This window comes from Protopterus annectens, chromosome 6.part1 (genome assembly GCF_019279795.1).
Source record: "Protopterus annectens isolate FY-2018-M chromosome 6.part1, PAN1.0, whole genome shotgun sequence".
NCBI classification, from domain to species: domain Eukaryota; kingdom Metazoa; phylum Chordata; order Ceratodontiformes; family Protopteridae; genus Protopterus; species Protopterus annectens.
In genome coordinates, this window is record NC_056738.1 from 184084808 (window position 1) to 184110069 (window position 25262).

Consider the following 25262-nt stretch of genomic DNA (forward strand, 5'->3'; position numbering starts at 1 on the left):
GTCGGAGAGGGACATCCCTCCTTCACTATCAGGTCTTATCATTTGCTACCTGTCTACTCTTGTTTTTCCTCTCCCATCTGTGTGCATGTAGTCACTTCCTTTTTAAGAGGTTCCACTAATCTATTTCTGGTTTATATACAAATGTCTGATCCATGTATAAATAAGGGGGTTATAAGAACATTTTTATTGCCTGAATTCTTTAGTCAAGATCTACTTTTAATGTCACCCATCTTCTTATAGTTCAGCTTGCTTTCTTCCTCGTTTACCTCCATGAGTCTTTGGTGCTGCGGTAGCATTGTAGCGTTGTTGCCTCACAGTAAGATGCTGTCCGGTTTGAGTCTCAGCTAGAGCGTCTTCTGCGTGGAGATGTGTGTGAATGGGCCTACCTTCGTTTTTTAGGTTGTGCATCAGGGCTGGTAACTCGGCACGTAAAAATCAACTACCAATCATTAGCGGACTGGAGTTCCGCTGTGGCGACCCCTAACCGGGAAAAGCCAAAAGACACCAACATTCTTTTGATGACTTGTGTGCTTTCTGTACTGTCTGTATCTCGAGGCATCTTAAGTCTGTAATTCCCCCACAGGTTTAGGATATCCCTGTTCCAACCAGAGTGTAGGTGCATAATTTACAAACAGTGCCTTTGTTTTATCCTCGTTGACCTTGTACCCTGCTCTTGCCTTAATTTGCCTTTGTTTTATCCTCGTTGATCTTGTACCCTGCTCTTGCCTTAATATATAAGCAGTCTTGGAATACACTGATATGGGTTAGTTAAAAAAAAAAAAAAAAAGATTCACATCTACAAACATGACTAATTTGTTTCTCATTTTGACAAATCCATCTTCTCACATTGATTGTGAAGCTTCTTATTCATTTATTCTTCTTTGTTTAAACATTTTCTTAACCTGTCTTTCCCTCCTCTCATTCTTATATTTGCTGACTGTGTTGACTGCAAACAAATCCTGTTGCCCTCTCAAGTTATTTAACATTTCACTTTTATTTTTACTTCTCCACCAGCTTCCACCTGCTTTCTCTTGTCTCTTCTCCACCTTCTTTTCTCCTGTGCCATCAACTCCGCAGTGTTTATTGAATTTTTATTTCTCCTGACTTTAACCCTGGTAGGATAATCATTAATCTTATGTTATTTTTCATTGAAATGTTCCCCCTAGTGTTCATGCTGCTCTGTCTGTCCTCTTATTTACTGCCCTGCTTTTTTGTTGCTCTGATTATCCCCATTTCTTCTTTCTTGAGCTGCTAAAGTTGTCTGAATGTCTGTCGTCTGTGCTGCACTTCTTCCTGTGTTCTGTTTTTTTTCCTACAAGTGGCCCTTTCCCCTCTTGTTTTATATTTGTGTAATGCTAATACTTGTTGCATCATCTCCCCGACCCTTAGTGCAACCTTATTGCCTTCCCTTTTTTACTTTCTGGTCCTGGGTCAGCATTATTATGTATTATACAGTAAGAGTTCATTAGTATTCTGAAATGCTCACGCCGATTCGACAGCCCAACCAGCATGCCCATTGTAAATTGAGCTTGTACCAGTAGAAAAAAGTCCGGTCGCTGAAGTACCATTGAACAGCCATTCTTTCCTTTGGTATGTGCTGTGGGAGAGAGCAAAATATGAAACAATCAGGTGCATTCTATAAAACTGAAGAAACAGAAACGTATTTGATTTTCTTTGTATTTCTCCATTGTTGCTATTAAAACCTCAATTTTTTTTTAAAACTGGGGGGAGAAACAGCACTGGAGATTCTCCATTCTCCATTGCTTCTCCTACACTACACAGATGTATTGTACAAGCATGGAAATGCAAGTCTTATAAGAATGTGCAGTACATCAGCCTACAGAAGACAACGGGGAAGAAGACTGAAGTGCTGTTAAACAATGTCTTTCTTAAATAACGTCATTCTTTAATAGCAGTATACTCCTGGGTATGGGTATGTCCAGATTTACTCACCGTTAGCCTTATTTAATCACTCTGGCTTTAATCTTATGATCAAACCACATCAACTGTGGACAAATCCTGATATACCCTTGGATTATTGCTTTAATTTTCATTATAAAAATAAATACTTATTAATTGCTAACTAACTTTAATGTCCCTCTGTACATTTCCCCCTTCGCCAGTTTTCTTGGTGGTTACTGTATTTTAATTACTTACTATTCAGTTTTTCAGCTCCATTGTGACGCATCTGCCTACCTCACATGTAGAAATTTGTATACATCAGTTAGTCATTTTTTTAATCCACCTTACCTGGTGTCATCAGTCAGTTTCTCTCCCCAGAAGCAGTGGCATAAACCTTGACATAATTTGCACTATTTGAGGCATGCATTACTTTTAAAAACACAGACTTATTTAATGTAATATGTTAGTTCAGCATCATTTTTATGAATTTTACATATATACTGTTCGAGCATCCATTCAAACTGCAAGTCCTTAGCCCTGTTTTCTGAGGTTCTACCTTGTGTTGCTCCACCATTTTTATCAGCTAGTAACTGATCTACAGCTTTGGGGTAGCCATGTAAATTGGAACTGTAACCGTGTGCCAGTTATATAAGCTTTAATTGCTTAGTAAATCAGTGAATGTCTTAACAGTTCTCTTAATTGGACATAATGCTTTCATTTTCTCACACTTTATTGCCCAAATGTTGTACTGCTAGCCTTGAAACTCTATCCCCAAGTGGTTCCTAATTTTAACTTGCTTTCCCCTCTTGTGACTATTCTCTGTGTGTTTTAAGTCCAGCACAGTCTGTGAGATTTCCCTATTCTTCCTGATTCTCTTTCCTTCCTTGTGTTACTCCCTGTTTCCTGTAGTCCCTCTTGCTCAATCCCTTTCTGCCCGGATAGAGAAAGTGTTTTAATGGCCATCTCTCCTCCATTCTTTTGGCCCATTTTAGCTTATTTCCCTTTTTTCAATCTATTCTCTCTCCTGCTCTTTCTTGTACCATTCCTTGTGTATATTTCTCTGTCTGTAATCCCAGAGGCTGTAACACCAAAGATGATTTTGCTTCATGTGGAAAGATTACCCTTATTATAGCTAAGTAGTTCAGTTTGAAGCATAGGCTTAGAAATCTGCTTTGCTTGAAGCACAGGGTGAATTTACTTCTTTTCAGTCAAGGGCCCAGTGAAAAGTTGTCGTTCACAAAAGTCCTTTGTTCATTGATTGCTAAAACTTTTTTTGTTTCCATAAGATAACTTAGCAACTGTTCTTTGAGTTAGGAAGTCTGTAGTTTTATTACAGTCTGGCAAGGGAATGTAATACCCAATCTTGCTAATGCACTGTATCATGAAGGATGGTCTCTTTCGTCAGACCTATCCACTTGCTTAAATGTTCAGTAATAAGTTCTACAATTCCTTCCCTCCACTCCTTCTGGCACATTTATTATTCTGAGATTTTCATGCCTCTCCCTATCCTCCATATCTTGGATTTTTTTTCACTCATTTCTCCTGGGCTGCTTGTAACTCCGTTGTCCTCATACTTGTTTCTCTCTCTATGCATCCCTTAGTGTCTTGAATTCATCTGAGAGTTTGGAAAGTGCTGTTTCTGCCTTTGTCTATTTTCTTGTCTGTTTTCTTCATATAGTCCATTAGAGTCACTGATTTTTAGCAATGTCCTATACATTTTATTACTTAATTCTGACATTTCCTTTTTGTCTTCAGATACCTGTTGCTTTGCTGCCATCTTACCTTCCTTTTCTTTTATATGTAGCTCTCCGGTGTACTTTTTTCCCTTCTTTTCCCTTCTGAGCTCTCTCTGCTTGTTTCTTCTTCTTAGGCGTCCATGCAATTTTGCCACTATTTTGTATGGCTGGATAAAATTTACCTTGCAGTTCTACTACTTCTGATGTGCTTTTTTTTTCTATTTAAGGAGGAAAACACACTTGCACTGCAGTTTACTGGGTGCTGCACCAGTAGTTCAGTTCTGCAGATTATTCTTGTTCACTAAGTGAGTCTTGCTACAGAAATGGAAGAAGAACTGAGAACTTTAGGCAGCAGATCCTGTATGTGCCGTAGGGTTTAGGCTGTGCTTTGGCAGAATTTCACTGGAGCTGACTTGCGAATTTTCATGTTTTACATGTAGGCCACTTTTAAGGGAGCTCTTTCCAAAATGTTAAGTCTCCTTTGTCGGCTGACGTGGTTTATAGGGGTGGAACTCTGTGGTTAGAGAGCTGGAGCTCTGAGTACATCTCTGCTTATTTGAGTGTAATGGCCTGGGCTCTGTAAGAAATGGCTGTGGAACGGGAGGAAAGCAGATGCAAAGTCTACTCACTAGTCTTAAGAAAAATGCTGCTGTGTCTCAGGGCATGGCTCCTGTTAATGTGTTCCTGTGGGAGAGATGGGGGCAACATCAGTTGTGGAAGCAACACACTGTATCCACTATATATCCACACCTGTAGTGTTCACTTGGCATGCGGGAGGGGTATTAAGGATCACAGTAGAAATCTCCTGATGGTTGCCTATATAACAGCAGATGTTATGTGATCCTATCTCGCCTACATTCTGACTGATGGGTTCGGAGCCGATCCCTCGGCTCCGACTCGGCACGCTTATGCCAAAGAGCGAAGTCTCTTATTGGCTGAGCTTACTATATCCCAGGATGCACCACTACCAGTCCCCCAGATCTCGTTTGCCGCTAACTAGCAAAGACGTGGTCTCGAGCTGGCTGAGCTAAGTAGTGTCTTTTCACTAACTTTTTCTGTCAGAAATTTGCTAATTCTTTAACAAAAAGCTGTTTTAACAGCTACTCTGTGCTGCTGTGTGTGTTTGAAAACTTTTTGTAAGAAAATTTTTGTGTGATTGGTGTTTGTTCCGGTACAGGCTCCCTTCATCCATAGGGCCTTTCCTGTTGGTTAATCCCTTTGAACCTTAGGGGTTCTTGGATTCCTGTATACTTTATTCACTGTTGTATGTCTTCAGTTGGCCTTTATTTTAATTGGCTATCATTGTAAACGGCAAGTTAATCTTGTAGGGTCAGTTTTTCCCAACAAAGTTTTGTCTGTGAGAGAGTACTCAGTTTTTCTTATAATGTCTCAGGCACCTAGGCCTTCGGGCTTCAAGAAATGCACTAAATGTAGTTTTAAAATGTCTATCACGGATGACCACTCTCTGTGTGTATATTGTTTGGGCGCCAAACATTTGCAGGAGTCCTGCAGCGTGTCACACTTTTTCCTCGAGGGTCCTCCAAGAGAGGAAAAATAAGCTTATTTTGAAAGGCCTTATAAAACCCTCTTTTGAAGAAGCTTTAGCATCCTCTCCTTCTCCTGCTAAAAAGAAAAGGGCGTCGGCTCCGACCAGTCCGTCGGACCTGACCGCCAAAAGACATAGGCAAGCTTCTCCTTCGGCTCCAAGGACTTCGGAGCCGAGGGCGGAACGGTCTGCCTCGATGCCTCCAGTTTCGACTCCTCTGGCTTCGGAGCCGATGGCTGGGGCATCGAGAGGCGGGTCACCTTCATCGGCTCCACTGGTCTCGGAGCCGATGAAGGTTGTCCGCTCAGACACTTCCTCCTCGGCACCGATGGAAACTAGTTTGGGTATTCCTTCGGCGCCGATAGTCATCGAGTCGCCTCGGAGCCGGTCCCCTAGCCCCTTGGGGCCGTTGGAGAGGCCAACTCGAACCCGTTCAGTATCCTCTAGGTCATCGAGGATGTCAGATTCGGACATAGACAGGGTGCTCCAAAGACTGTTCCAGTCCCCAGTCTTTCAAAATTTGTTTCGCTCCGACCCAATTGGCTTCGGAGCCGATAGCCCATGCCATTGCCATTCCTCCTCCGACTGCTTCGCTCCGGGAGCAGGTGCTGTTGGAGCCGGTGGAGATCCTAGGGTCGGCTCCGACCCTTACTCCAACCCCGGCCTTCGGGTCCGAGTTTGGCACGCGGACTTCTTCGGCCGGACCCGGGGTGACGCTTCGGGACCTATGTTGTCGGTTCCGAGCCTCCCTCTCGGTGCTTCGCTGCGGGACTTCCTTCAGCTATCATGGCTCGGGACCGGACACTCCCAGGATTCTGGGGTCCGGCTTTCAGAGCTATGAGGAGTGCCTTGGCCAAGTCTTCGCCATCTCTCCGCTTTACCGGCACCTTCCTGGGCATGGAGACTGGGTCTTTGGCAGTTCCCTGTCCCTAGGCAGCGGAGCCCTGGGCCTGAGGTTACCCCCACTGGGGTTCCCTCCTCCTGAGGGTTCTTCGGAGTTGTCTTCAGAGGAGCCCCAAGGAAGAGATCGTGCAAGAGGAAGCACGTGGACTCCCCGAGTCTCTTACATCGGACACTGATCTTGATGATGCGGAGGGGTCCCCAAGTCGCCCTCGGATGATGTCTCATTCGCAGACATTTTAGAGATCCTCAAGCAACGAGGCGGCTGGATATCCAAACCCCCCTCTGCTGATGAGTCAGTGCTTCTCAAGGCCTTTGGGGCTCAGCCCTCCGCCTCCTGGGTGTCTCCGCCCTTCGACGAGCTCCTGGATTTGGTTTGTCGGAGGGCGTGGGAACATCCAGATACTGTGGAACCAGTGCCTTCTCGCCCTAACAAATTTTTGTCTGCCCCACCCGAGAAGGAGTTCTTGACAAGAGGCGTGGCTGTAGATGCCATGGTGGTGGCATCTGCTACACAACAGGACTTGGCAGAGGCTTCAACGTCCGTCCATCCTCCTAATAAGGAGTCTAGGAGCATGGACCGGTACGGGAAGCGCACCCTGACTTCAGCGGCCTTTACACTAAGGTCCCTGAATTATTTGGCACATTTTACCAGGCTACAGAAGGATCTGGTCAAGGAGCTGTCAGATTCCCTCTCAGGTAACCTACCTGAGCAGCTAGCCCAGTCGGTTAGCTCTCAGTTGGCTATCCTTACCTCGATTTCTAACTCGTCCATGAGGCTCATTTCATATGCGGCCAAGGGGCGGCAGAGCGGCAGGCACAGGCGTGGCTCACGGAGACAAGCCTGGCTCGCTTGTGTCATTTTGGAGGCCTTCAAGTCTTCCTTCACGACGCTCCCTTTGATGGGTCCTCTTTGTTTGGACCTAAGGTTAAAGACACTCTTACCCGCTGTGAGCAAGAGGAAAAAACTTTATCTGCCGTAGGTGCACGTTATTCCACTCCCTTTCGGCCTTATCCCAAGGCTAAAGGAGGAGGGAAGATGTGGTTCCGCAAATCACGTAAGTTTTTTCCTCAACAGCAGGAAGATTCCCCTTCCAGAGGCAGAGGACGGGGAAATTTTTCTGGGAGACGCCGTCCCAGAGGCGGCAGAGGGCCCCACAATTCTGGAGACCGCGAGTCCTTTCGTGGCTCTTCAGCCTCCCACACTTCATGAGGGTTTGCCGGTCCGTGCTGCTCCGGAGCCAGTCGGGTGCTGTTTTGCCAAGCACCTAAAAGCCTGGGAGTCCATCACTCAGGACAGATGGGTGCTTCGGATTATTGCCGGAGGTTACACCATTCCCTTCACACACTCACCCCCACCGTCCAAAAAAATCCCGGACCCACCACCCAGTCAAAGGGAAATTGCAGCCGCAGAAGCGTCAAAGCTGCTAGAAAAAGGAGTCATCCAACCGGTCCCCACAGACCAGATCGGATCCGGAAATTACTCAAGGTTCTTTTTAGTGCCAAAAAAGACAGGGGACCTGAGACCAATATTGGATCTCAGCAAACTAAACCAATCCGTCATGAAATCCAAATTCCGAATGGTCACTTTACAATCCATTCTCCCATTGTTGGAGAAGGATGTTTGGATGTGCTCCATAGATCTCAAGGACGCCTATTATCACATACCGATACATCAGGCGTCCAGGAGGTATCTGCGCTTCAGCCTGGGAGACAGTCATTTCCAATTTTGTGCACTGCCCTTTGGTCTCACCACAGCCCCCAGGGTGTTCACCAAGTGTTTGGCAGTAGTGACTGCTCACCTGAGGAGTCTTGGATTCCAAGTGTTTCCCTATCTGGACGACTGGCTCCTGACTGCCACCACCAGGCATCTACTAATGGACAACCTCAAAGCCACCATCTCCCTGGGTGCTACCCTGGGAATTACATTCAATTGGTCAAAGTCTGTCTTTCTGCCCTCTCAGCGCATAAGGTTCATAGGAGCAGAGATAGACTCAAAATTGATGCGTCTTTCTTCCTACCGAAAGGATTCAAACTTTACAAGGTCAAGTTCAAGCCCTGCTTTCAAGATCCAAAGCCCCAGCCAGGATGGTCCTGCAACTTTTAGGTTCGATGTCTGCCACGGTTCTCCTAGTTCCACTGGCAAGATTGCACATGAGGATTCTTCAGTGGCTGTTATCGACTCAATGGTCCTTTCAGAATCTCCCCCTCAATCACCCCATTATGATTACAGAAACGTGCAAACGGGACCTCCGCTGGTGGCTTCAGCCATCCAATCTGAATCAGGGAAGACCTTTGTTATCCCTCCGTGGCCACCCTGACGACGGATGCCTCCCAGACAGGGTGGGGGGCATTGTCTGGGCAGGTTAGTTCAGGGTTCTTGGCTTCCAGACAAACCTTTCTCCATATCAATGTATTGGAAATGAGGGCTGTACTTCTGTCCCTACAGGCCTCCACAAGTTTCTCCCTCAAGGCATTATCGCTATCCACACAGACAACATGTCGGTGGTCTGGTATCTAAACAAACAAGGAGGGACCAGATCTTACCCCTTTGCAGAGAGGCCATGAGGGTGTGGGAATGGGCTGTAGCTACCAACCGCTTCTTGGTAGCGACCCACATTCCAGGGAAATCCAATATATTGGCAGACAGATTAAGCAGGACGATTCTCTCTCCTCACGAGTGGTCCCTGAACGAAACAGTAGCAGCTCAGGTTTTCAGAAGATGGGGACCCGTGCTGCGACCTATTTGCAACACCACAAAACAAAGTGCAAAGGTTCTTCTCCTTGACTCCACGCCAGGGGAGGCAGCTATGGATGCTCTAGTCCAACCTTGGCCAACAGGACTACTTTATGCCTTTCCTCCGGTTCCACTTTTCCCCAAAGTCATCCAGAAAGCTTCTCAATTGGGGTCCACAATGATACTAATTGCTCAAGACTGGCCTCGTCAGGTATGGTTTCCCTACCTGAAGAAACATGCTGTGGACGATCCTTGGTTTTTGGATCTAACTCCGGATCTGCTGATTCATCAGTCGGGACGACAACACCAGTCCCTTCACACTTTGAAATTGACAGCTTGGCTCCTCCACTTCCGACTTTAGTCAGAAATCACACCTTAGACCCGGAAGTTATTCACATTTTATCTTCGCCCACAAACCCACCACTAAGAAATTGTACCTCAGTAAGTGGAAGAGGTTTGCTATCTGGGCTCAACTCAGGGGCTTAGACCCAATCACTGCCCCGATACCAGAGGTTTTGAAATTTTTAACATCCTTGTTTAATCAAGGATCTTCAGTCTCTACTATTAAAGTCCAACTAGCGGCTATCTCTAAATTTCACGAATCCATGGATCCACCGTTGATGAGCAGCAGATTATGCAAAACTTTCATTAAAGGTGCTGGGCTGTTAAGACCCCAGTTTTACATCCTGCGCCTCCGTGGGATCTTGATTTGGTACTTCGTGCCTTAACATCTTCCCTTTCGAACCGGCTGCTACATGTGAGTTAAAATATCTGTCTTGGAAAACTGCCTTCTTAGTTGCAATTACCTCTGCAAGAAGAGTTTCAGAGCTTCAAGCCCTATCTATCAAACCACCGTACTTGATTTTTCACAAGGATAGAGTATCACTTAGGCCTAACCCATCTTTTGTCCCAAAGGTTTGTTCTAATCTCTGTCTCCAACAATCTCTAGAGCTACCAGTTTTCTTTCCAAAATTCTCCAACGAAGCGGAGTACACCCTCCATAAATTGGATGTTCACAGGCAATTGCGCTTCTATTTAGACAGGACTCAGCAAATTCAAAATCAGACCAGTTGTTTGTGTCCTTTTCAGATAATAAATTGGGTAAAACCATCACTAAAGCTACTATCTCCAAATGGATTAGAGATTGTATAACTCAGGCTTATTCCTCTTCAAATAAGCAACTTACAACATCTATCAAAGCTCACTCTACCAGAGCTATGGCTACTTCTATTGCTTTTCATTCCAAGCTCGCTATTTCTGAGATTTGTGCTGCGGCTACTTGGTCCAACCCGCACACTTTCATTTCCCACTATAAATTGGATGTGGCATCTAAAGGGCGAGCATCATTTGGTTCCACGGTACTCGGGAGTGTTTTCCAGTGAGCCACCCAGGATTCAGGTGCTAGGACGCTGTCCCATCAGTCAGAATGTAGGCGAGATAGGATCACATAACATCTTTTAGTTATGTACTCACCCTAACTTGAGATGTTTGGGATCCATCTCCTACATTCCTAATACCCACCCTCCTTCCCCTGCCTTGGAGATCAGAAGAGATTGAACGGTTTTGGGTTCTACTGTTTTTTATCTTGTTTCATCTGACGATGTTATATAAGCAGCATGTGTGTCTGTGTATGTATGCGGACAAACTAGATCTGGGGGACTGGTAGTGGTGCATCCTGGGATATAGTAAGCTCAGCCAATAAGAGACTTCGCTCTTTGGCATAAGCGTGCCGAGTCGGAGCCGAGGGATCGGCTCCGAACCCATCAGTCAGAATGTAGGCGAGATGGATCCCAAACATCTGAAGTTATGGTGAGTACATAACTAAAAGTTTCCTAGTCAGGTGTTGCCCAATTATGAACAAATGGGCAAGGGTGGTGGTGGTGGTGAACAGGCATGGTTCTCCCAAAAAAGTCACTTTATTTGTCTTTGTTCCCTTCCATTGCTCTAACTGATGATGCTTTCTTCTTTAGACTACATTGAACTTGGAATACCGATATCTGCAGTATCACTAGATCTTTGAAAAATGTCTCTGTTACCACTTGTGTTGCTCTACATTTTGTATCTCTGCATGGATGAGAATTCTAATTCCTGATGTCCAAGATTTATTGTCTTTTTGCTTCTCTCTTGAACTGCTCCTCTGGTGTCCTCTTTGGAGCTTGCTTTAGACCTGTAGCAGGAAAAAAGATGAAAAGTCTAGCTGAGATTCTGTTTAAGCTGTATCCTAGTCAGCACAGTTAAATGTATGGTGGAGTTTTGTGGTAAGAGATGCATCAAAATATGTGCTTTTAACTCACCATCCAGTAACTGGAGTTTTTTTTACTGCATTTCTCACTAGCTTAGGTGTTCTGATGGGCAAGTGTTACTGTTATCCTTTGACATTTTTATTTGAGGCATTAGAGGTGAAAAACCACTTTCCAGTAGACAATAAGGATTTTAGAGTTAGACTTGTATGTGATAGATCCAGTGCAGGACTAGCCACCCTGCAGTGTGAACCTTGGCCCTTGATGACTGTCACTATTGAAACCCTGACACTGTGTGTAAAAATGGGAAGGGGGTTGTGGATGGATGGAGTTTTATGTGATTGATGCTTGGATATTGAATGGCAGCTAGTATTATCTTGAGGGATGACTGCATAGGTTGTAATGTAAAAAAGTTTACTGTACTCTATTCTTTTCAAGAAATCATTCATGAGGAAATGTTGGCATTGAATGAAGGGCAGTCATTGAACTGGTAAAAATGCCTGGAAGATTTAGCAAGTAGGAATTCAGAATCTGAGAGAAAATATATTCATCTGTGACAACTAGACAGAGTGAGTGGTGATTGTATATTTTACTACAGTCGGGCACTCTTAGTTGTATTATGAGTATACTGTAATGCAGTGGTTAAAGACTGGGGTTTGAAGGTTTCCATTACATATTCTTGGAAACCTTAACTTGACTGCCTGATAGGGATGTAGCTAGGTATGCACTATATGTTGCAGTCCACAAGTTTATGTTAAATAATGCACATTTTTGACCAATTCAGTAGCACTTAAATGCCTATTTTTAGATGCATTAAACAGAATGGATACGTACAAGCCAGCAAAAAAATGTGTTCTCAGTGAAGTGTGATTGCTCAGTTTCAGGGATTTAGCTTGAGAATTTGGTATGCTTGATATTAAAGCTATGTGCTGTAAAACAAAGGGCAGTGATTTTGAAAGGGAGAAATGTTATGGGGTACAAGTGTCTCATTTCTGCTTTATAGTTGCTGCCAGATCTTCTGGATAAAATAGCAGAAGAGCTTTATTGAGGCACTTTGTTTCACTCCTTTAATAACCACCTTATTAAGAAATATGGTTTTGGAAGTATGGTATTCTGATGTCCTTCATGGATGCATCTGCAGTCATAACAACTGGGTTGTCCTGTCGTCAGGCAGCCCTTCAGTCGGCCGGATTCCAAAGTCCGGGTCCGCTTCGCTGATGTCGCACTTCACCCGGCGTCATCTCTGTTGGCCGGGTATAAAGGCATAAGCAGACGCCATTTTCCCCAGTCTTTCTTGCCGCGTGGCTCAAGCAGAAGCTGTTCGCAAGTGCCGGTCGGTCGGATCCAGAGATTACTTCTACCGAATACTACTTAGAAGACTTCTAAAGCTAAGTACCCCGTTGGGAACTCTTTCTTGCCTCAGCCGATGTCAGAAAAAGTTAATAATTGTTTAACCTGTGGGAAACAAATACCTCATAAAGATTTCCACTCTTACTGTCTGCCTTGTTTAGGCCCAGCCCACGACGTAGCAGCCTGTTCGGCCTGTGCTTCTTTCAACCGACGAACGCTTAGGCGTCGGTCGGAGTTTGCAGAACAGTTTTTCGGTTCTGATTTTGCGTACATTATGCCGCCGGATCCTCCGACTACCCAATCTGCCAAAACGCAAAGATAAAGACCGACACTTTCGCGGTCGCGGTTTCGGCGAAACCATGGTTAAGCAAATCGAGTGTCTCGGTTTCGCGAAACCGAGAAAACTGATCAAAGTACAGCTGAATCTATCTCTACAACTGAGGCCCCTGCTACCACTCTTGAATCGGCCTCAGAAATTTTATCCACTACGGTGGTTGCCACTGACTTATCAGACACCATTCCCTTGGATGTCTCTACCCCAGCACGTGGTGCTGCTAGGCCTCCAGCAGCCATGTCCATTAAGGCCTTCGCCAGGGCTAAAGCAGCCAAGACTACTAAAACAGTGCCTGTTAAACCCCCCACTACCAGGCCCTCTTCTAGTTCTCAAATGCTTACTTTGGCAGAAGATTTAATTTCATTAATTAGAGGATCTCAGTCTCACCCAGACAGGGCCTCTCAGCCCCCAGAGAAGAGACCTAGGGCAGAGCCCCCTGAGCCAGTGTCCTCTGATGATTCTGCTGATGAATCAGACATAACTGACCAGCCAGAGGCTCCTTTCTCCAATTTTGAAGATTCTGATGCTGAAGAATCCATTCCAGCTGCTTCCCCACCAGAAGAATTCTCCTTTGGGGAAACCTTACATGCCATGCGAGAGCAGTTCCAATGGCAGCAACAGGATTTTTCAGACTCCAGAAAAAGACTTAGGACCTTTCTGCACCTTCCACAGCACAGGCCTTTAGCTATACCTCCTGTTCTCTCTGTGGTGGATGATGCTTTCAATGATGTCTGCTCCGCTCCAGATTCTTTACCCCCAGCCCCTGCCAAACCAGACAGATTTTACAGGGTGCCAGATACTCATCACCACCTTTACAAGGCCCCACTTGCAGACCCCGAAACTATATCCCAGGGCCCCAAGGCAGTAGCCGCGACCATAGCTAAAAACCCTATTCCTTCTGAAAGGGAAGCAAGGTCACTAGACAGATGGGGTAAAAAAGTCTACACTTCAGCTACTCTCTCAGCTAGAGCTTTAAACTGTCAGTTTCACATGATACAATACCAAGAGTTATTGAGGCACTTTGTTTCACTCCTTTAATAACCACCTTATTAAGAAATATGGTTTTGGAAGTATGGTATTCTGTTTTATATGTAGAAAGTTGTTCCTTAATCTGCTGACTGTGTTTTTTGTTTTAAGGTATGAACAAAGTGAGTGGGGATGGAAAGATAGAGAAAAACGTGAGGAAATGACAGATGACCGAGCCTGGTACTTAGTTGCACGAGATGAAGATTCTACACCTGTTGCATTTTCACACTTCCGGTTTGACATAGAGTGTGGAGAGGAGGTGTTGTACTGGTAAAGTATATATTTTGAATTATGAGATTTTCCCATCTCTCTTGTTGTAATTTGTGACTGATCTTGTGAAGACCATTGTGTTTTATTATTTTGACTTATCAGAAAAGGCAGATAGTTTGTTTTTAAGTCTGTCCTTCAAATGAGATGTTTAAAAAAATCAGTTTACCCAAGATTAGTGGTAGCTTGATGGAGATGTTAGACTGCATGACCCTTTGTGGAAAGCATAGGGATTCTGTATCCTTTTGGTTTTAATTAAAAAAAAAAAAAAAGAGGAAAAACATTATTTATTCATATTAACACCATTAATTATGGACAGGGAAAATGAAGTTAACAAAACATAATTACATCAAATACTTCAAACCTGTTTGTGGTAGAAGGGGAGGTTCCTACAAACACTTGCTCTACTTAATATGCTTCACATATTTAATCCTCGTTAATATTCAGATTTAGTAACTGCTGCAATTTCAGATCACTTCTCTAATTGGTATAGAAGTAGAACAGGTAACTTATACTGTATTTGCAACTTATACTAAACTCCTATATGTAATTATTGGTAACCACTAGGCTTCAACCATCATATCAGTTATGTCATAGTGAAAACAAAATATGGGCATACTACTAATCTATCATTTTTAACTGAATAAGTTATGCTGGCAACAAGTGAAAATACTTCTTCCTGGTGCTCTTTATGCTTTAAGCATACTAAACAATATCCAGAAAACACAACTTCATAAACCTGAACAAGCCTACAACAAAATTGCTAAGTTTGTAACCCCCCCCCCAAAAAAAAAATACATCCATGTATAGTGCAGCTGTAGGCAGACTGGTTTGAACTGGCAAAAACCTTAGTCTAGTCTCAGCTCAAAATGCACAGTTTTCAGCATAAACCAAACAAGCGCACTATAGTCAGTAACTTAACATTGGAATGGAATCCAGTCAGACCTCAGAAGTCACTCAAGAGTCTTAATTACCACTAAACTAAACTGCCAATAAGGTGACTCATAATACTTAGCTGCAGTAGCTAAATTATATGATCCAATCCAACCAGATAGCAGATGAGACTTAAAAAAATTTAAACAAAACTAAAGATATATCTCATAAGCTCATGGACATGCCATTGTATTAAAATATGCCCAATATTAAAAATGTAGCTGACTTTTTGCCATTTCTTTTACCATGCTTGTATTACTAGAATTGTTACATTTAACTTCTAAGCATTTTCTAATATTACTGTTATGTTTTTAATTCTTCTCCTCTTCAGTGTTTCCATACTTTATTTCAGTAACCAGAAACCTCGCATTTTGTAACATATACAATATCTTTTTCTAAATTTCTGTATTAATATATATGATTCTTACAAATGTTTCTTTCCACTTTTAGTATTTTCTTTTAAAACAATAATGAAAGCAAAGAGAGAGTCCTATTCAACAGAGAGGAAAATGTGAGTGTACCTATTCAGCTAGTTATTTAAGGTAGATTAAAACAGTGGACTCAAGCAGAATCCAAGGTGACAACATATGCATTACTTGCTCTTGTTTCCAACTTTTCTTATAACTTGACTTTCAATTTGTCACGTGTAAAAGTTTATGTAAATCTCTAAAGTTTGTTTAGGTATGCATGTTTGTTATACTGTATATAACTTTATCTCATCTTTTTACATTGTGATACCACTTCAGCTGTGCTTGTAAATGGTCACTGTGATCAGTGCGCTACCATCGTTAACAAATGTAAAATGAAATAAAAAATGTAAAATATTGCCTGTATTATATGTGCGACTGTTTTACTCCTACAGACCTTAATTTTTACTGTATTGTATACTAGTTCTTGAAAATGTTTTATCTCTGGAAGGTTCTTCCTGGGCATTCACTGAAAAGGGGCTCTTTTGAGCTCAGAGTATCCATGTAAGCAAATGCAAAATAAATAACATTTCTGTTTTTATACTTTATTAAAATGATCACAGGCGAATAATTATTACTCATGGTCACTTTACCCAGATATCACCCAGCTTTCTACCTAAACACTTTCAGATGCCCTTCTATTCTCATGTTGCTGTATTCATAACAGTAGGCAGGTTGCTGCCTGCAACGCCATCTGGCCAGTATAATAAGTCTGTGGTTCAGGAGGGTACATGTGGCATCCTCTGTCAGAGCCATAAACCGAAGTAGGGTAGAAAAGTGATGTTTGCACATACCCTCTTCAGAATTTTTCTGCGTAGTGAACGTCTGACTCCAGTTTGCCAGTTCAGGAAGCAGATCGCTAGTTCTCAGATGACCGCTACAATCAACCGCTACAGATAAGTACCCTATTGGGTTTTTCTTGACTTTTGTTAATTGCTAAGACGTACATGTCCACTAGAAAGGGGAAGTGTGCTTGTGGGAGACAAAGTCCTCACAATGACATGCACGAAAGTGCATATTCTGTTTAGGCGAGGCCCACGACCATAAACATCCTTTGTACCTAAAACTCTTTGCAGGTTCTGTCCGTGTTAAAAGTCTACTTGGATAATCAAAGGCTCCAGTGTCTCGCAGTGGAGTAGGCACATCTGATGAGCGCCATGGAAGAAGGCCAAGAAAATGAGGCCTGATTCCCACGCTGCACCTCAGGTGTCCAGAGAGATTCTCGAAGCTGATGAAAGCTCGGGATCTTTTCAGAGCTCCGTTTCCTACCCAGACCCCGAGTATCTTGATGGAAGCTGGGATGGCGGAAGCTTTGAGTATGCCTGCTGAGGTTAATCAGCCATCGGATCCTGATGGTGGAAGGGAACCACGGTTCATACAATCTGAAGGCCCTACTATTACACTACCATCCACCCAGACGTCAGCTCCTACTCATTCTCAGCCATCTGCCCCTATGAAGAGAAAACAAAAACTAAAACATCCTGAGCCTCAACCTGTTTCTGGATGGTAAGTTTTCTCACAGAGCATTTTTAATGCATTCCAGGCCTTACAGATGCAACAACCACCGGCTACTACCCTTTTAGGACCTCCTTTAGAGTTATCAGAGGAATACGACTACTGTTCTAAGAATCTCTAACCTATGGATCACAGATAGACTCTTCCAAGGATTTTATTACCCCAGAGGAAGAGGATCCCATCACCCTGAGTCTCCTGGTGAAGAATTCACATTTGTAGACACCATTTCCCTCATGAGGGAACATTTTAAGTGGCAGGCCTCAGAGGTCTCTGACACTAAGAAAAGGTACTTTGACCTACTGCAAATGGAACAACCATCCCCCTCTGCTGTAACCCCTTTGCTACCTGCATTCCAAGATGCCTTCTTGGCAGCTTCAGAGCCCCTGGATTCTCAACCCCCTGCCTCTAAACTTCCTGACCATTTTTACAAGGTTCCTCTGGCCACCCAATTCCTATTTAAAAACCCACCAGCAGACCCAGCAGTTGCAGTCTCTGCTGATAAAATATCCAGACAATTACATTCTGCTGCACTTTACCCTACTGATAAAGACAGCAAGTTCATGGACAGACTAGGGAAGAAAGTGTATACCTCCTCTACTCTGGCTATAAGAGCTCTCAACTACCAAACATAGATGGCCATGTATGTCCTGGGCACCATTTCTAAGGCTTCTATCCTCCTCTCTGAGGTTCCTGATTCATCTATTAAAACCCAACTTAACATCCTACTTTCCACAGCATCTCAAATGACTAGGCACTCCAAGTGCAGTTATGATGCTGTAGAAGCCTCTTCAAAGTCTGCTGCATCAGGTTCAGTGCTGAGTTGATATTCCTGGATGAGACTTCAGCCACTTCTGAATGTGCAAACTAAACTGCTTGATGCCCCACTGGACAATAAAGCCATATTTGGACAGGCTTCAGCAGAACGTCTTAAATCCCTCCAAGAAAAAGGGAAAGAACTCCAGAACCTTAAACATTTGCTGGTGTCTCCCATGCCCAGATATCACAGAAACTACCCACAGAGAACTTCTTTTTTTCAGGAGACAGTCCTCCCACCCAGTTCCTCAGTCAAAGGGATGTAGGCAGCCTAGGAAAAGTCCACCTCTTCAACCACCCCCTTTCGGAGCTAGTCGTTCCAAACCAGACCTCCTCCACTGCGACTCACAACTACTAAACCCAAACACCCCACAACCCTTCGCCTCACCCTCTTCCTACCTTCCTGGTGGAAAATCACATCAGAAAACTGGGTCCTCTCAGTCATTCAGAGGGGATACTTTATGACTTGGTGGATGTTACCCCTCTTTCAGGGAATTCCTCAACCTCCAGCAAACCAAGTTCATCTTTTCCCACCCGTCATTCAGCAACTCCTAGCTCAGGGCACCATAGAGCACCTACCGTCTCCCCAAAGAAACAAAGGTTTTTTACTCCAGAATGTTGCTGGTACCAAGGAAAGATGGCCCATGGAGGCCAATGCTGGATTTTTTCCTAAACCTGTTCCTCAAGGTACCCAGTTTCAAAATGATTACCTGACCCTTGCTCCTACCACTCATACCTATACAGGCTTTCGTGGTAGCTCTGGATTTGAAGGATGCCTACCTCCACATTCCTGTACACCCAAATTACAGGAAATTCCTATGCTTTGCAGTAGCTTCCTTGCATTTTCAATTCTCTGCATTGCCCTTTGGACTCTCCACTGCTCCTCAAGAGTTCACAAAGTGTCTAACACGCTTCATTACTCACTGCAGAACATAGGGTATACAAATATACCCATGTATGGAGTAAGGAGAAGGTCACAGTAAGCTGCCTGTCGGGCGCTAGAATCCGCCACATAACGCAAGCACTCAGGTCTCTCAACAGCAGGTACAAATATGACTCAGTCATTGTCCACGCTGGTGTAAACGACCTGAGACGTACCTCCTTGGACTACATGAAAAGAGACATTGAGGAGCTCTCTGATTATGTAGCCCAGACAGGTATGACCCTGACCTTGAGCAGTATCCTACCTTCACCAAGAATGATGCCACAATACAGAGATAAGATGATCAGCTTTAACAATTGGCTTAAACACTGGTGTCATTCAAAGGGGATCCAGTGTCTGTCTGCCTGGGATGACATGCTGGACAAGCCACGCTGCTTCGCAAGGGACGGCTTGCACCTGTCACGCCTGGGATTGCGGATATTGGGAAAGGCTCTTGCCACCCCATAGTGCCTTTTTTAGGCAAGGCTCAAATTCTAAACCTACTACCCTAGAACACAAAAAAGGAAAAAAACTAAGGGTAATGCTGCTCAATGCCAGAAGTCTAAATCTCAAAATGCACGCACTCGAGGCCCTTCTCAGTATGGAGAACATCGATGTCTGTGCTGTGACAGAAACCTGGTTCAAGGCTCCTGAGAGCACCCCAGCGCTATCAGGTTTTACCTCATATCATGCGTTCCGGCCCCAAAATCCAGACAATACCAAGAAAGGAGGGGGGGTATCCATATTCATCAAGGACACCCACACCTCAAGGTTGGTGGCAACGCACGATGCATCGGAGACCATCCAGGTGCAATTAACCATAGGCAAGACTGCTCTGCAAATTGTAGCATGTTACAGGCCACCCTCACAAACTCAGGAACCTCACATGGCCTTCCTGAAAACACTAGAGGGGATAAATGTATCACCAAACACCATCATACTAGGTGACTTCAATTACCCTAATATAGACTGGGAACACTACTCAAGCCCAAACACCCTAGCCCAAAAGTTCCTGGAATTCATAAACTCAAATGCCATGGAACAACTAGTCACCATCCCCACAAGAGGAGATAACATATTTGATCTCATCATCACGAACATGGGAGCACAATGTTCAACACCGGAGGTGTACCCCTCACTGGTGAGATCAGACCACAAACTAATCTCGCTGGAGGTCCTCATCCCACCCCACCTGAAATAAAAAGACCACAGTAAAGAACTTCTCAAAGCCGACTTCACACTTCTAAAGACTAGTGTGGTCTCCTTTAAGGCCCCGAGCGGCGGAAAACAGTACTCAAGCCGCTGAATCACTTGCAAATGCCTTCTACCAGCACCTGCAGGACTGCATGGATAAGGCAATCCCAAGCAAAACAAAGACTCTTTGTACCAAAGGCAAGCGTCCAGTCTGGTGGACCCCAGCCATAAACAAACTCTACAACAAAAGGAGGAAGCTACTACAAGATAGAGCAAAATCCTTAAAAGGTAAGACACCCTTGATCACTATAAGTAAAAACTAAGAGCTCTCATAAAATCATCCAAAGCAAATTTAGAGAAAAATAGCTAAAGACTCAAAAGACAATCATAAGGCCTTCTTTAGCTATGTTAGAAACCTGGGAGGAAACTCCCAGATATGCTCAGAGCTAGTTCAAAATGATGTAAAGATTACTGATCCTACAGACATTGCCAACATACTGGCTGACAGGTTCAGTGCAAACTTCTCCCCTCCCTAAAGGAGAGATATCTATACCAAATGATTGCAGCCCCCCAAACATCTCCAGCGCCCAAGTGAGAACTGCTCTCTCCAAAGCAAAAAACACAGCATCCATGGGACCTGATGGTGTCCCCGGCTGTGTGCTCCATGAACTCAATGAGGAATTAAACCCACAGCTAGGACAGCTGTTTAATCAAAGTCTTACCTCTGGATATGTACCCAGGGAGTGGCGCACTGCAACTGTGGTACCACTTCACAAAGGCGGTGCCTCCACCGACCCTGGAAATTACCGGCCCATTAGCTTGACAAGCCTTATCTGCAAAGCCATGGAGAGGATCATAATGGACCTCATAAATAAAGACATAGGGAATTTGCAGACTTTGGATCCAACCCAGTTTGGCTTTGTCAAAGGCAGATCATGCCTTTTAAACTTGGTTGACTTTTTCGAAACAGTCACCAAAGCCATTGATGAGGGAAAGGCAGTCCATACAGCCTACCTCGATCTGGCTAAGGCCTTCGATACAATACCCCACTCGGGTATCATTGAAAAACTCATCAGCTTAAATGTCAACCCATACATCACAAGGTGGGTTGCTGGCTGAGTGACAGAACCAACAGGGTCAGAGTTGCTGGCGCCATGTCAGACTCAAAGCCTGTCACAAGTGGTGTCCCACAGGGCTCAGTCCTGGGCCCACTCTTGTTTGGCATCTACTTTTCCGAAGTACAAGCAAACACAGGAGGGTTATGGCTGACAAAGTTTGCAGATGACTGCAAACTGGGCGCCATAGTAGAAAACACATCTGACACAGATATCCTTCAGAAGGGTCTCACAGAAACGGATAACTGGTGCCAGAGCCACGGCCTAAAGTTAAATGCCAAAAAATGCATAGTCATACCCTTCGGGAAAAACAAGGTTACCCCTAGCTACCAAATAGGTGGCAATCCACTGAGCACAGAAGAAGTTATCAGGGACCTGGGGACCCAGGTTGATAGTAGTCTGTCATTCGACACCCATGTAGCTAAAGTAGTTAGGAAGACCTTCCACATTGCCCACCTTATCATGAAGGGATTCTCATCTAGATCAAGGGAGGTCATAGTCTCCCTTTACTCATCACTCATCAGACCAATGATTGAGTACAATGCCCCATTCGGAATGTATCTGACCCGACACTTGCAGCAGCTGGAGAGGCCACAAAAGTTCCTCACCAAAAGGATAAAGGGTCTCAAAAATCTGTCCTATGCTGCCCGACTGAAAGAACTCCAGCTCTATTCAGTCGCTTACCGCTTGCTCAGAGGTGACCTTTGCCTAACATACAAGGCCTTGTCAAACCCAGATTTGATGAATATGCTTCACCTCAAAAAATCTAGATCCATCAGAGCCACAAGGGCGGGAGACTTAAACCTTGACACGGCTATTAATAGGACGTGCTGGAGGGATAGATTCATCACCCAAAGACTCCCTATGCTGTGGAACAAAATCCCGGTACATGTGAGGCAGAGCACCTCGCTGGCCTTGTTCAAGAGAAATCTTGACCAATGGATGGGAGATCACAGATATACCCCAGGGATTACCTCAGTGTCACTGCTCGACAGAGGCACAGCAAAATAATGGGTATAGTTCCCCATACTAAAGGGGTGGCGTAAGCCACAAAATGATGGGCTAGGCTTGTAAATGCCCTCGGGCAGATAGCCTAGTATGAACCTATGAACCTATGAACCTATGTCTATACAACCTGTTAATTCTTCATCAGGACCGCCAAGTCCTTCTACACCACCTGCAACAGGTGATCTCCACTCTGATTCACTTAGGGTTTACTGTAAACAACAAAAAGTCTCACCTGAACCCCACTCAAAACCTGATTTTCCTGGGATGCAGGATCAGAACAGACTAAATGAAGGCCTTCATTCCAGACCAAAGGATCCTGGACCTTCGCCTGTACTTCATCAAACTTATGCTGACCTCCTTTCCAGCACGAGAGTTCCTCAGAATGTTAGGTCACATGGCATCTTAATACCCATGTTGCTCCTGGCAAGACTCCACATGAGGAAAATCCAGTGGATCCTGAAGAACTATCCCCTGGACAACCCCTTCCCCTACTGCAGTCTCTGAAGAAGGAACTTCGGTGATGGATCTCTGCCATCCACCTTAACCAGGGAACCCCCTTACATGTCCTGGCCCCCCTACAAGTCTCCACAGATGCATCAGACATGGGTTGGGGTGCAGTGCTGCTACACAACCAGAAACAATTCACCAGACAGGGAAATTGGTCCACAGTAAGACAAAATGACCATATCAACATCAAGGAAATGAGGGCACTCCTCCTAGCCCTACATACATTCTAGTCAGCTCTACATCCAGGAACCCTGAAAGTGGTCATGGATAATATGACTGTCCTGTGATACATGAACGGGGGGGGGGCAAGATTCTATCCTCTTTGCTGCTTATCCACCCAGATATGCACCGTAGCATCATCACTCCAGATTCATCTGGTGGCAGTGTGCATTCTCTGTACAGAGAATGTTATTGCAGACTCACTCAGCAGAACTTTAGCCCCCTCTCACGAATGGATACTTCACAGAGAGGTATTCCTAGATCTTATCCACAGGTGGGGTGTTCCACAAGTAGATATTTTTGCCTCCTCCCAGAACAGACAGATGCCCAGGTTTTGCACAAGGGACCCACATCCACAAGCCTGGAAAGTGGATGCATTCTCCTTTCCTTGGGAGGAAATGTATCACTATGCCTTCCACCCTTCACACTGATTCAGAAAGTCCTCCTGAAATTCCAGAGGGACAAACCAAAAATCCTGTTGGTGACCCCCTTTTGGCCAAAACAGCATTGGTTTCCCCTTCTGTAGCTACTAGCCAAAGGCAATCATCACAGGTTACCCCATCGAATAGACTTGCTTACACAGGACGGGATCCCTACTACACCCTCAGGTGAACAATCTAAAACTGACCTTATGGTTGATAGGATTCTAATCTCCTTCAGACACATATACTCAGAGGATGTACTCGGTGTTCTCCAGGAGGCCAGAAAACATAGTACCAGGAGAAATTATGTATCTAAATGGAAGAGATTCTCCAGGTGATGTCAGAGGAAAAACCATGGCCCTATGATTATTCCTGTATCCTTCAGCCTTTCCTGTTTGTGTGAGCTCTTTCACTCAGGACCAACGTATTTTTCAATTAAAGTCCATTTATCTGCCATCTCTGCTTGTCTGCCCATGTTACCGCCTCTGGCCTCTAGATTGGAGGTGAACCTTTTCCTGAAAGGGGGTAATTCATATTAGACACCTCCAAAAGCCTATCCCTCCCTTGGGACTTGAATGTTGTTATAGAAAAACTTACATTGCCACCTTTGAACCAGCACATTCAGTATCCCTAAAACTGTGCACCATGAAAACAGTTCTACTAGTGACATTTCTGCCAGGAGGGTATCAGAGGTACAAGCCCTTATGGCTACCCCTTATTTTCCACAAGGACAGAGTTGCCCTCAGGACTAACCCCTCCTTCATGCCTAAGGTGGATAATGAGCTCTCACTAAACCAGACCATCAACCTACCTGTTTTTACCCTCACCCTAAAAATCCCTCAGAGAGGACTCTTCATTCTCTAGATGTACACAGACAACCGAGGTACTGCTTAGACAAAACCAAATCTATTAGAAAATCTCCTTCCACCCTAGGGCTTTAGGGAAGGCAGTCTCCAAACAGACCATTTCTGGATGGATTTCCAAGTCCATTAGCATATGCTATTCCTATCATGGAAAAACCTTACAAGGACACATCAAATCATATTCAACCAGAGCAGCTGCTTCCTCAGCTGCCTTTATCAAAGGAGTTGATTACGCCTCAATTTTAGAAGTGGCTACTTGGGCTTCAGTGCACACCTTTACCAAACATTACAAACTAGACCTAGCCGCCAGAGCTAGTGTTGGGTTTGCCAGATCTATTTTTCAAGGTCTCATTGACCAGGGACCCCAATCCTCCACCCAGGCTCATACCTAAAAGCTTTGGTACTCTCCTTACTGTTATGAATACTGCAACATGAGAATAGAAGGACATAGAATAGCTGTGTAAGAACTTAAGATAACCTTAGATGTCCTTCTCTTCCATGATGCAGTATGCAGTTTCCCCCCTCCTACCCCCTCTACTTTACCTGTGTAATATACCTTTACTTACCTGTAGAGACATAGTCACCCACTCCCTTAACTTCTCCACTACACACAGCCTGTCAAGTGCCCTATGATCTAGTCTACATGCAAATCTGGGGGGGGTCTCTCAATTATGACCCTCTCTATACCTCCAGGAGTACTACTGTATGCGGCAGTCCATTCTGAAGAGGGTGCATGCAGATATCACTTTTATACCCTACACCGGTTTATGGCTCTGACAGAGGACGTCACACTTACCCTCCTGAACCAAAGACTTTGGTATACTGGCTGGATGTCAGTGCTGCAGGCAGCAACCTCCCTACTGTTATGAATACTGCAACAAGGAAGAGAAGGACATCTAAGGTTATGGTACGTTCTTACACAACTATTCTTTTTTTCTGTTTTACTTTTCCAAACCTTCTTTCCCACATCACTTTCAATTTGCTCACTGTTCATGCTTGGAATTTATTTTGTACTGAAACCTTACCTTTCTTACTAGTAAACTGCTTTTTTCAGTTGTACATAAAACGTGCACACACCCTTGTTAAAATGCCAGTTTTTTGTGATATAAAAAATGAGACCACAATAAATCATTTCAAAACTTTTCCTACCTTTAATCTGATCTATAACCTGTAGAATTCAGTTGAAAAACAAAGAAGTCTGTTAGGGGAAAAAAATAAAAAAATGAACAATAAGCTGGTTGCATAA

At 44.3% G+C, this 25262-nt stretch overlaps 1 protein-coding gene across 2 annotated transcripts in view; it reads left to right on the plus strand.

Moving 5' to 3' along the window:
* NAA40 (N-alpha-acetyltransferase 40, NatD catalytic subunit) overlaps positions 1-25262 on the plus strand; it is a 771384-nt gene that overhangs the window by 317863 nt on the left and 428259 nt on the right. For both annotated transcript variants that reach the window (XM_044075624.1, XM_044075625.1), the window contains exon 5: positions 13883-14041. In XM_044075624.1, coding sequence (XP_043931559.1) covers positions 13883-14041 — 159 coding nt within the window. The remainder of the gene's footprint in view (positions 1-13882; positions 14042-25262) is intronic.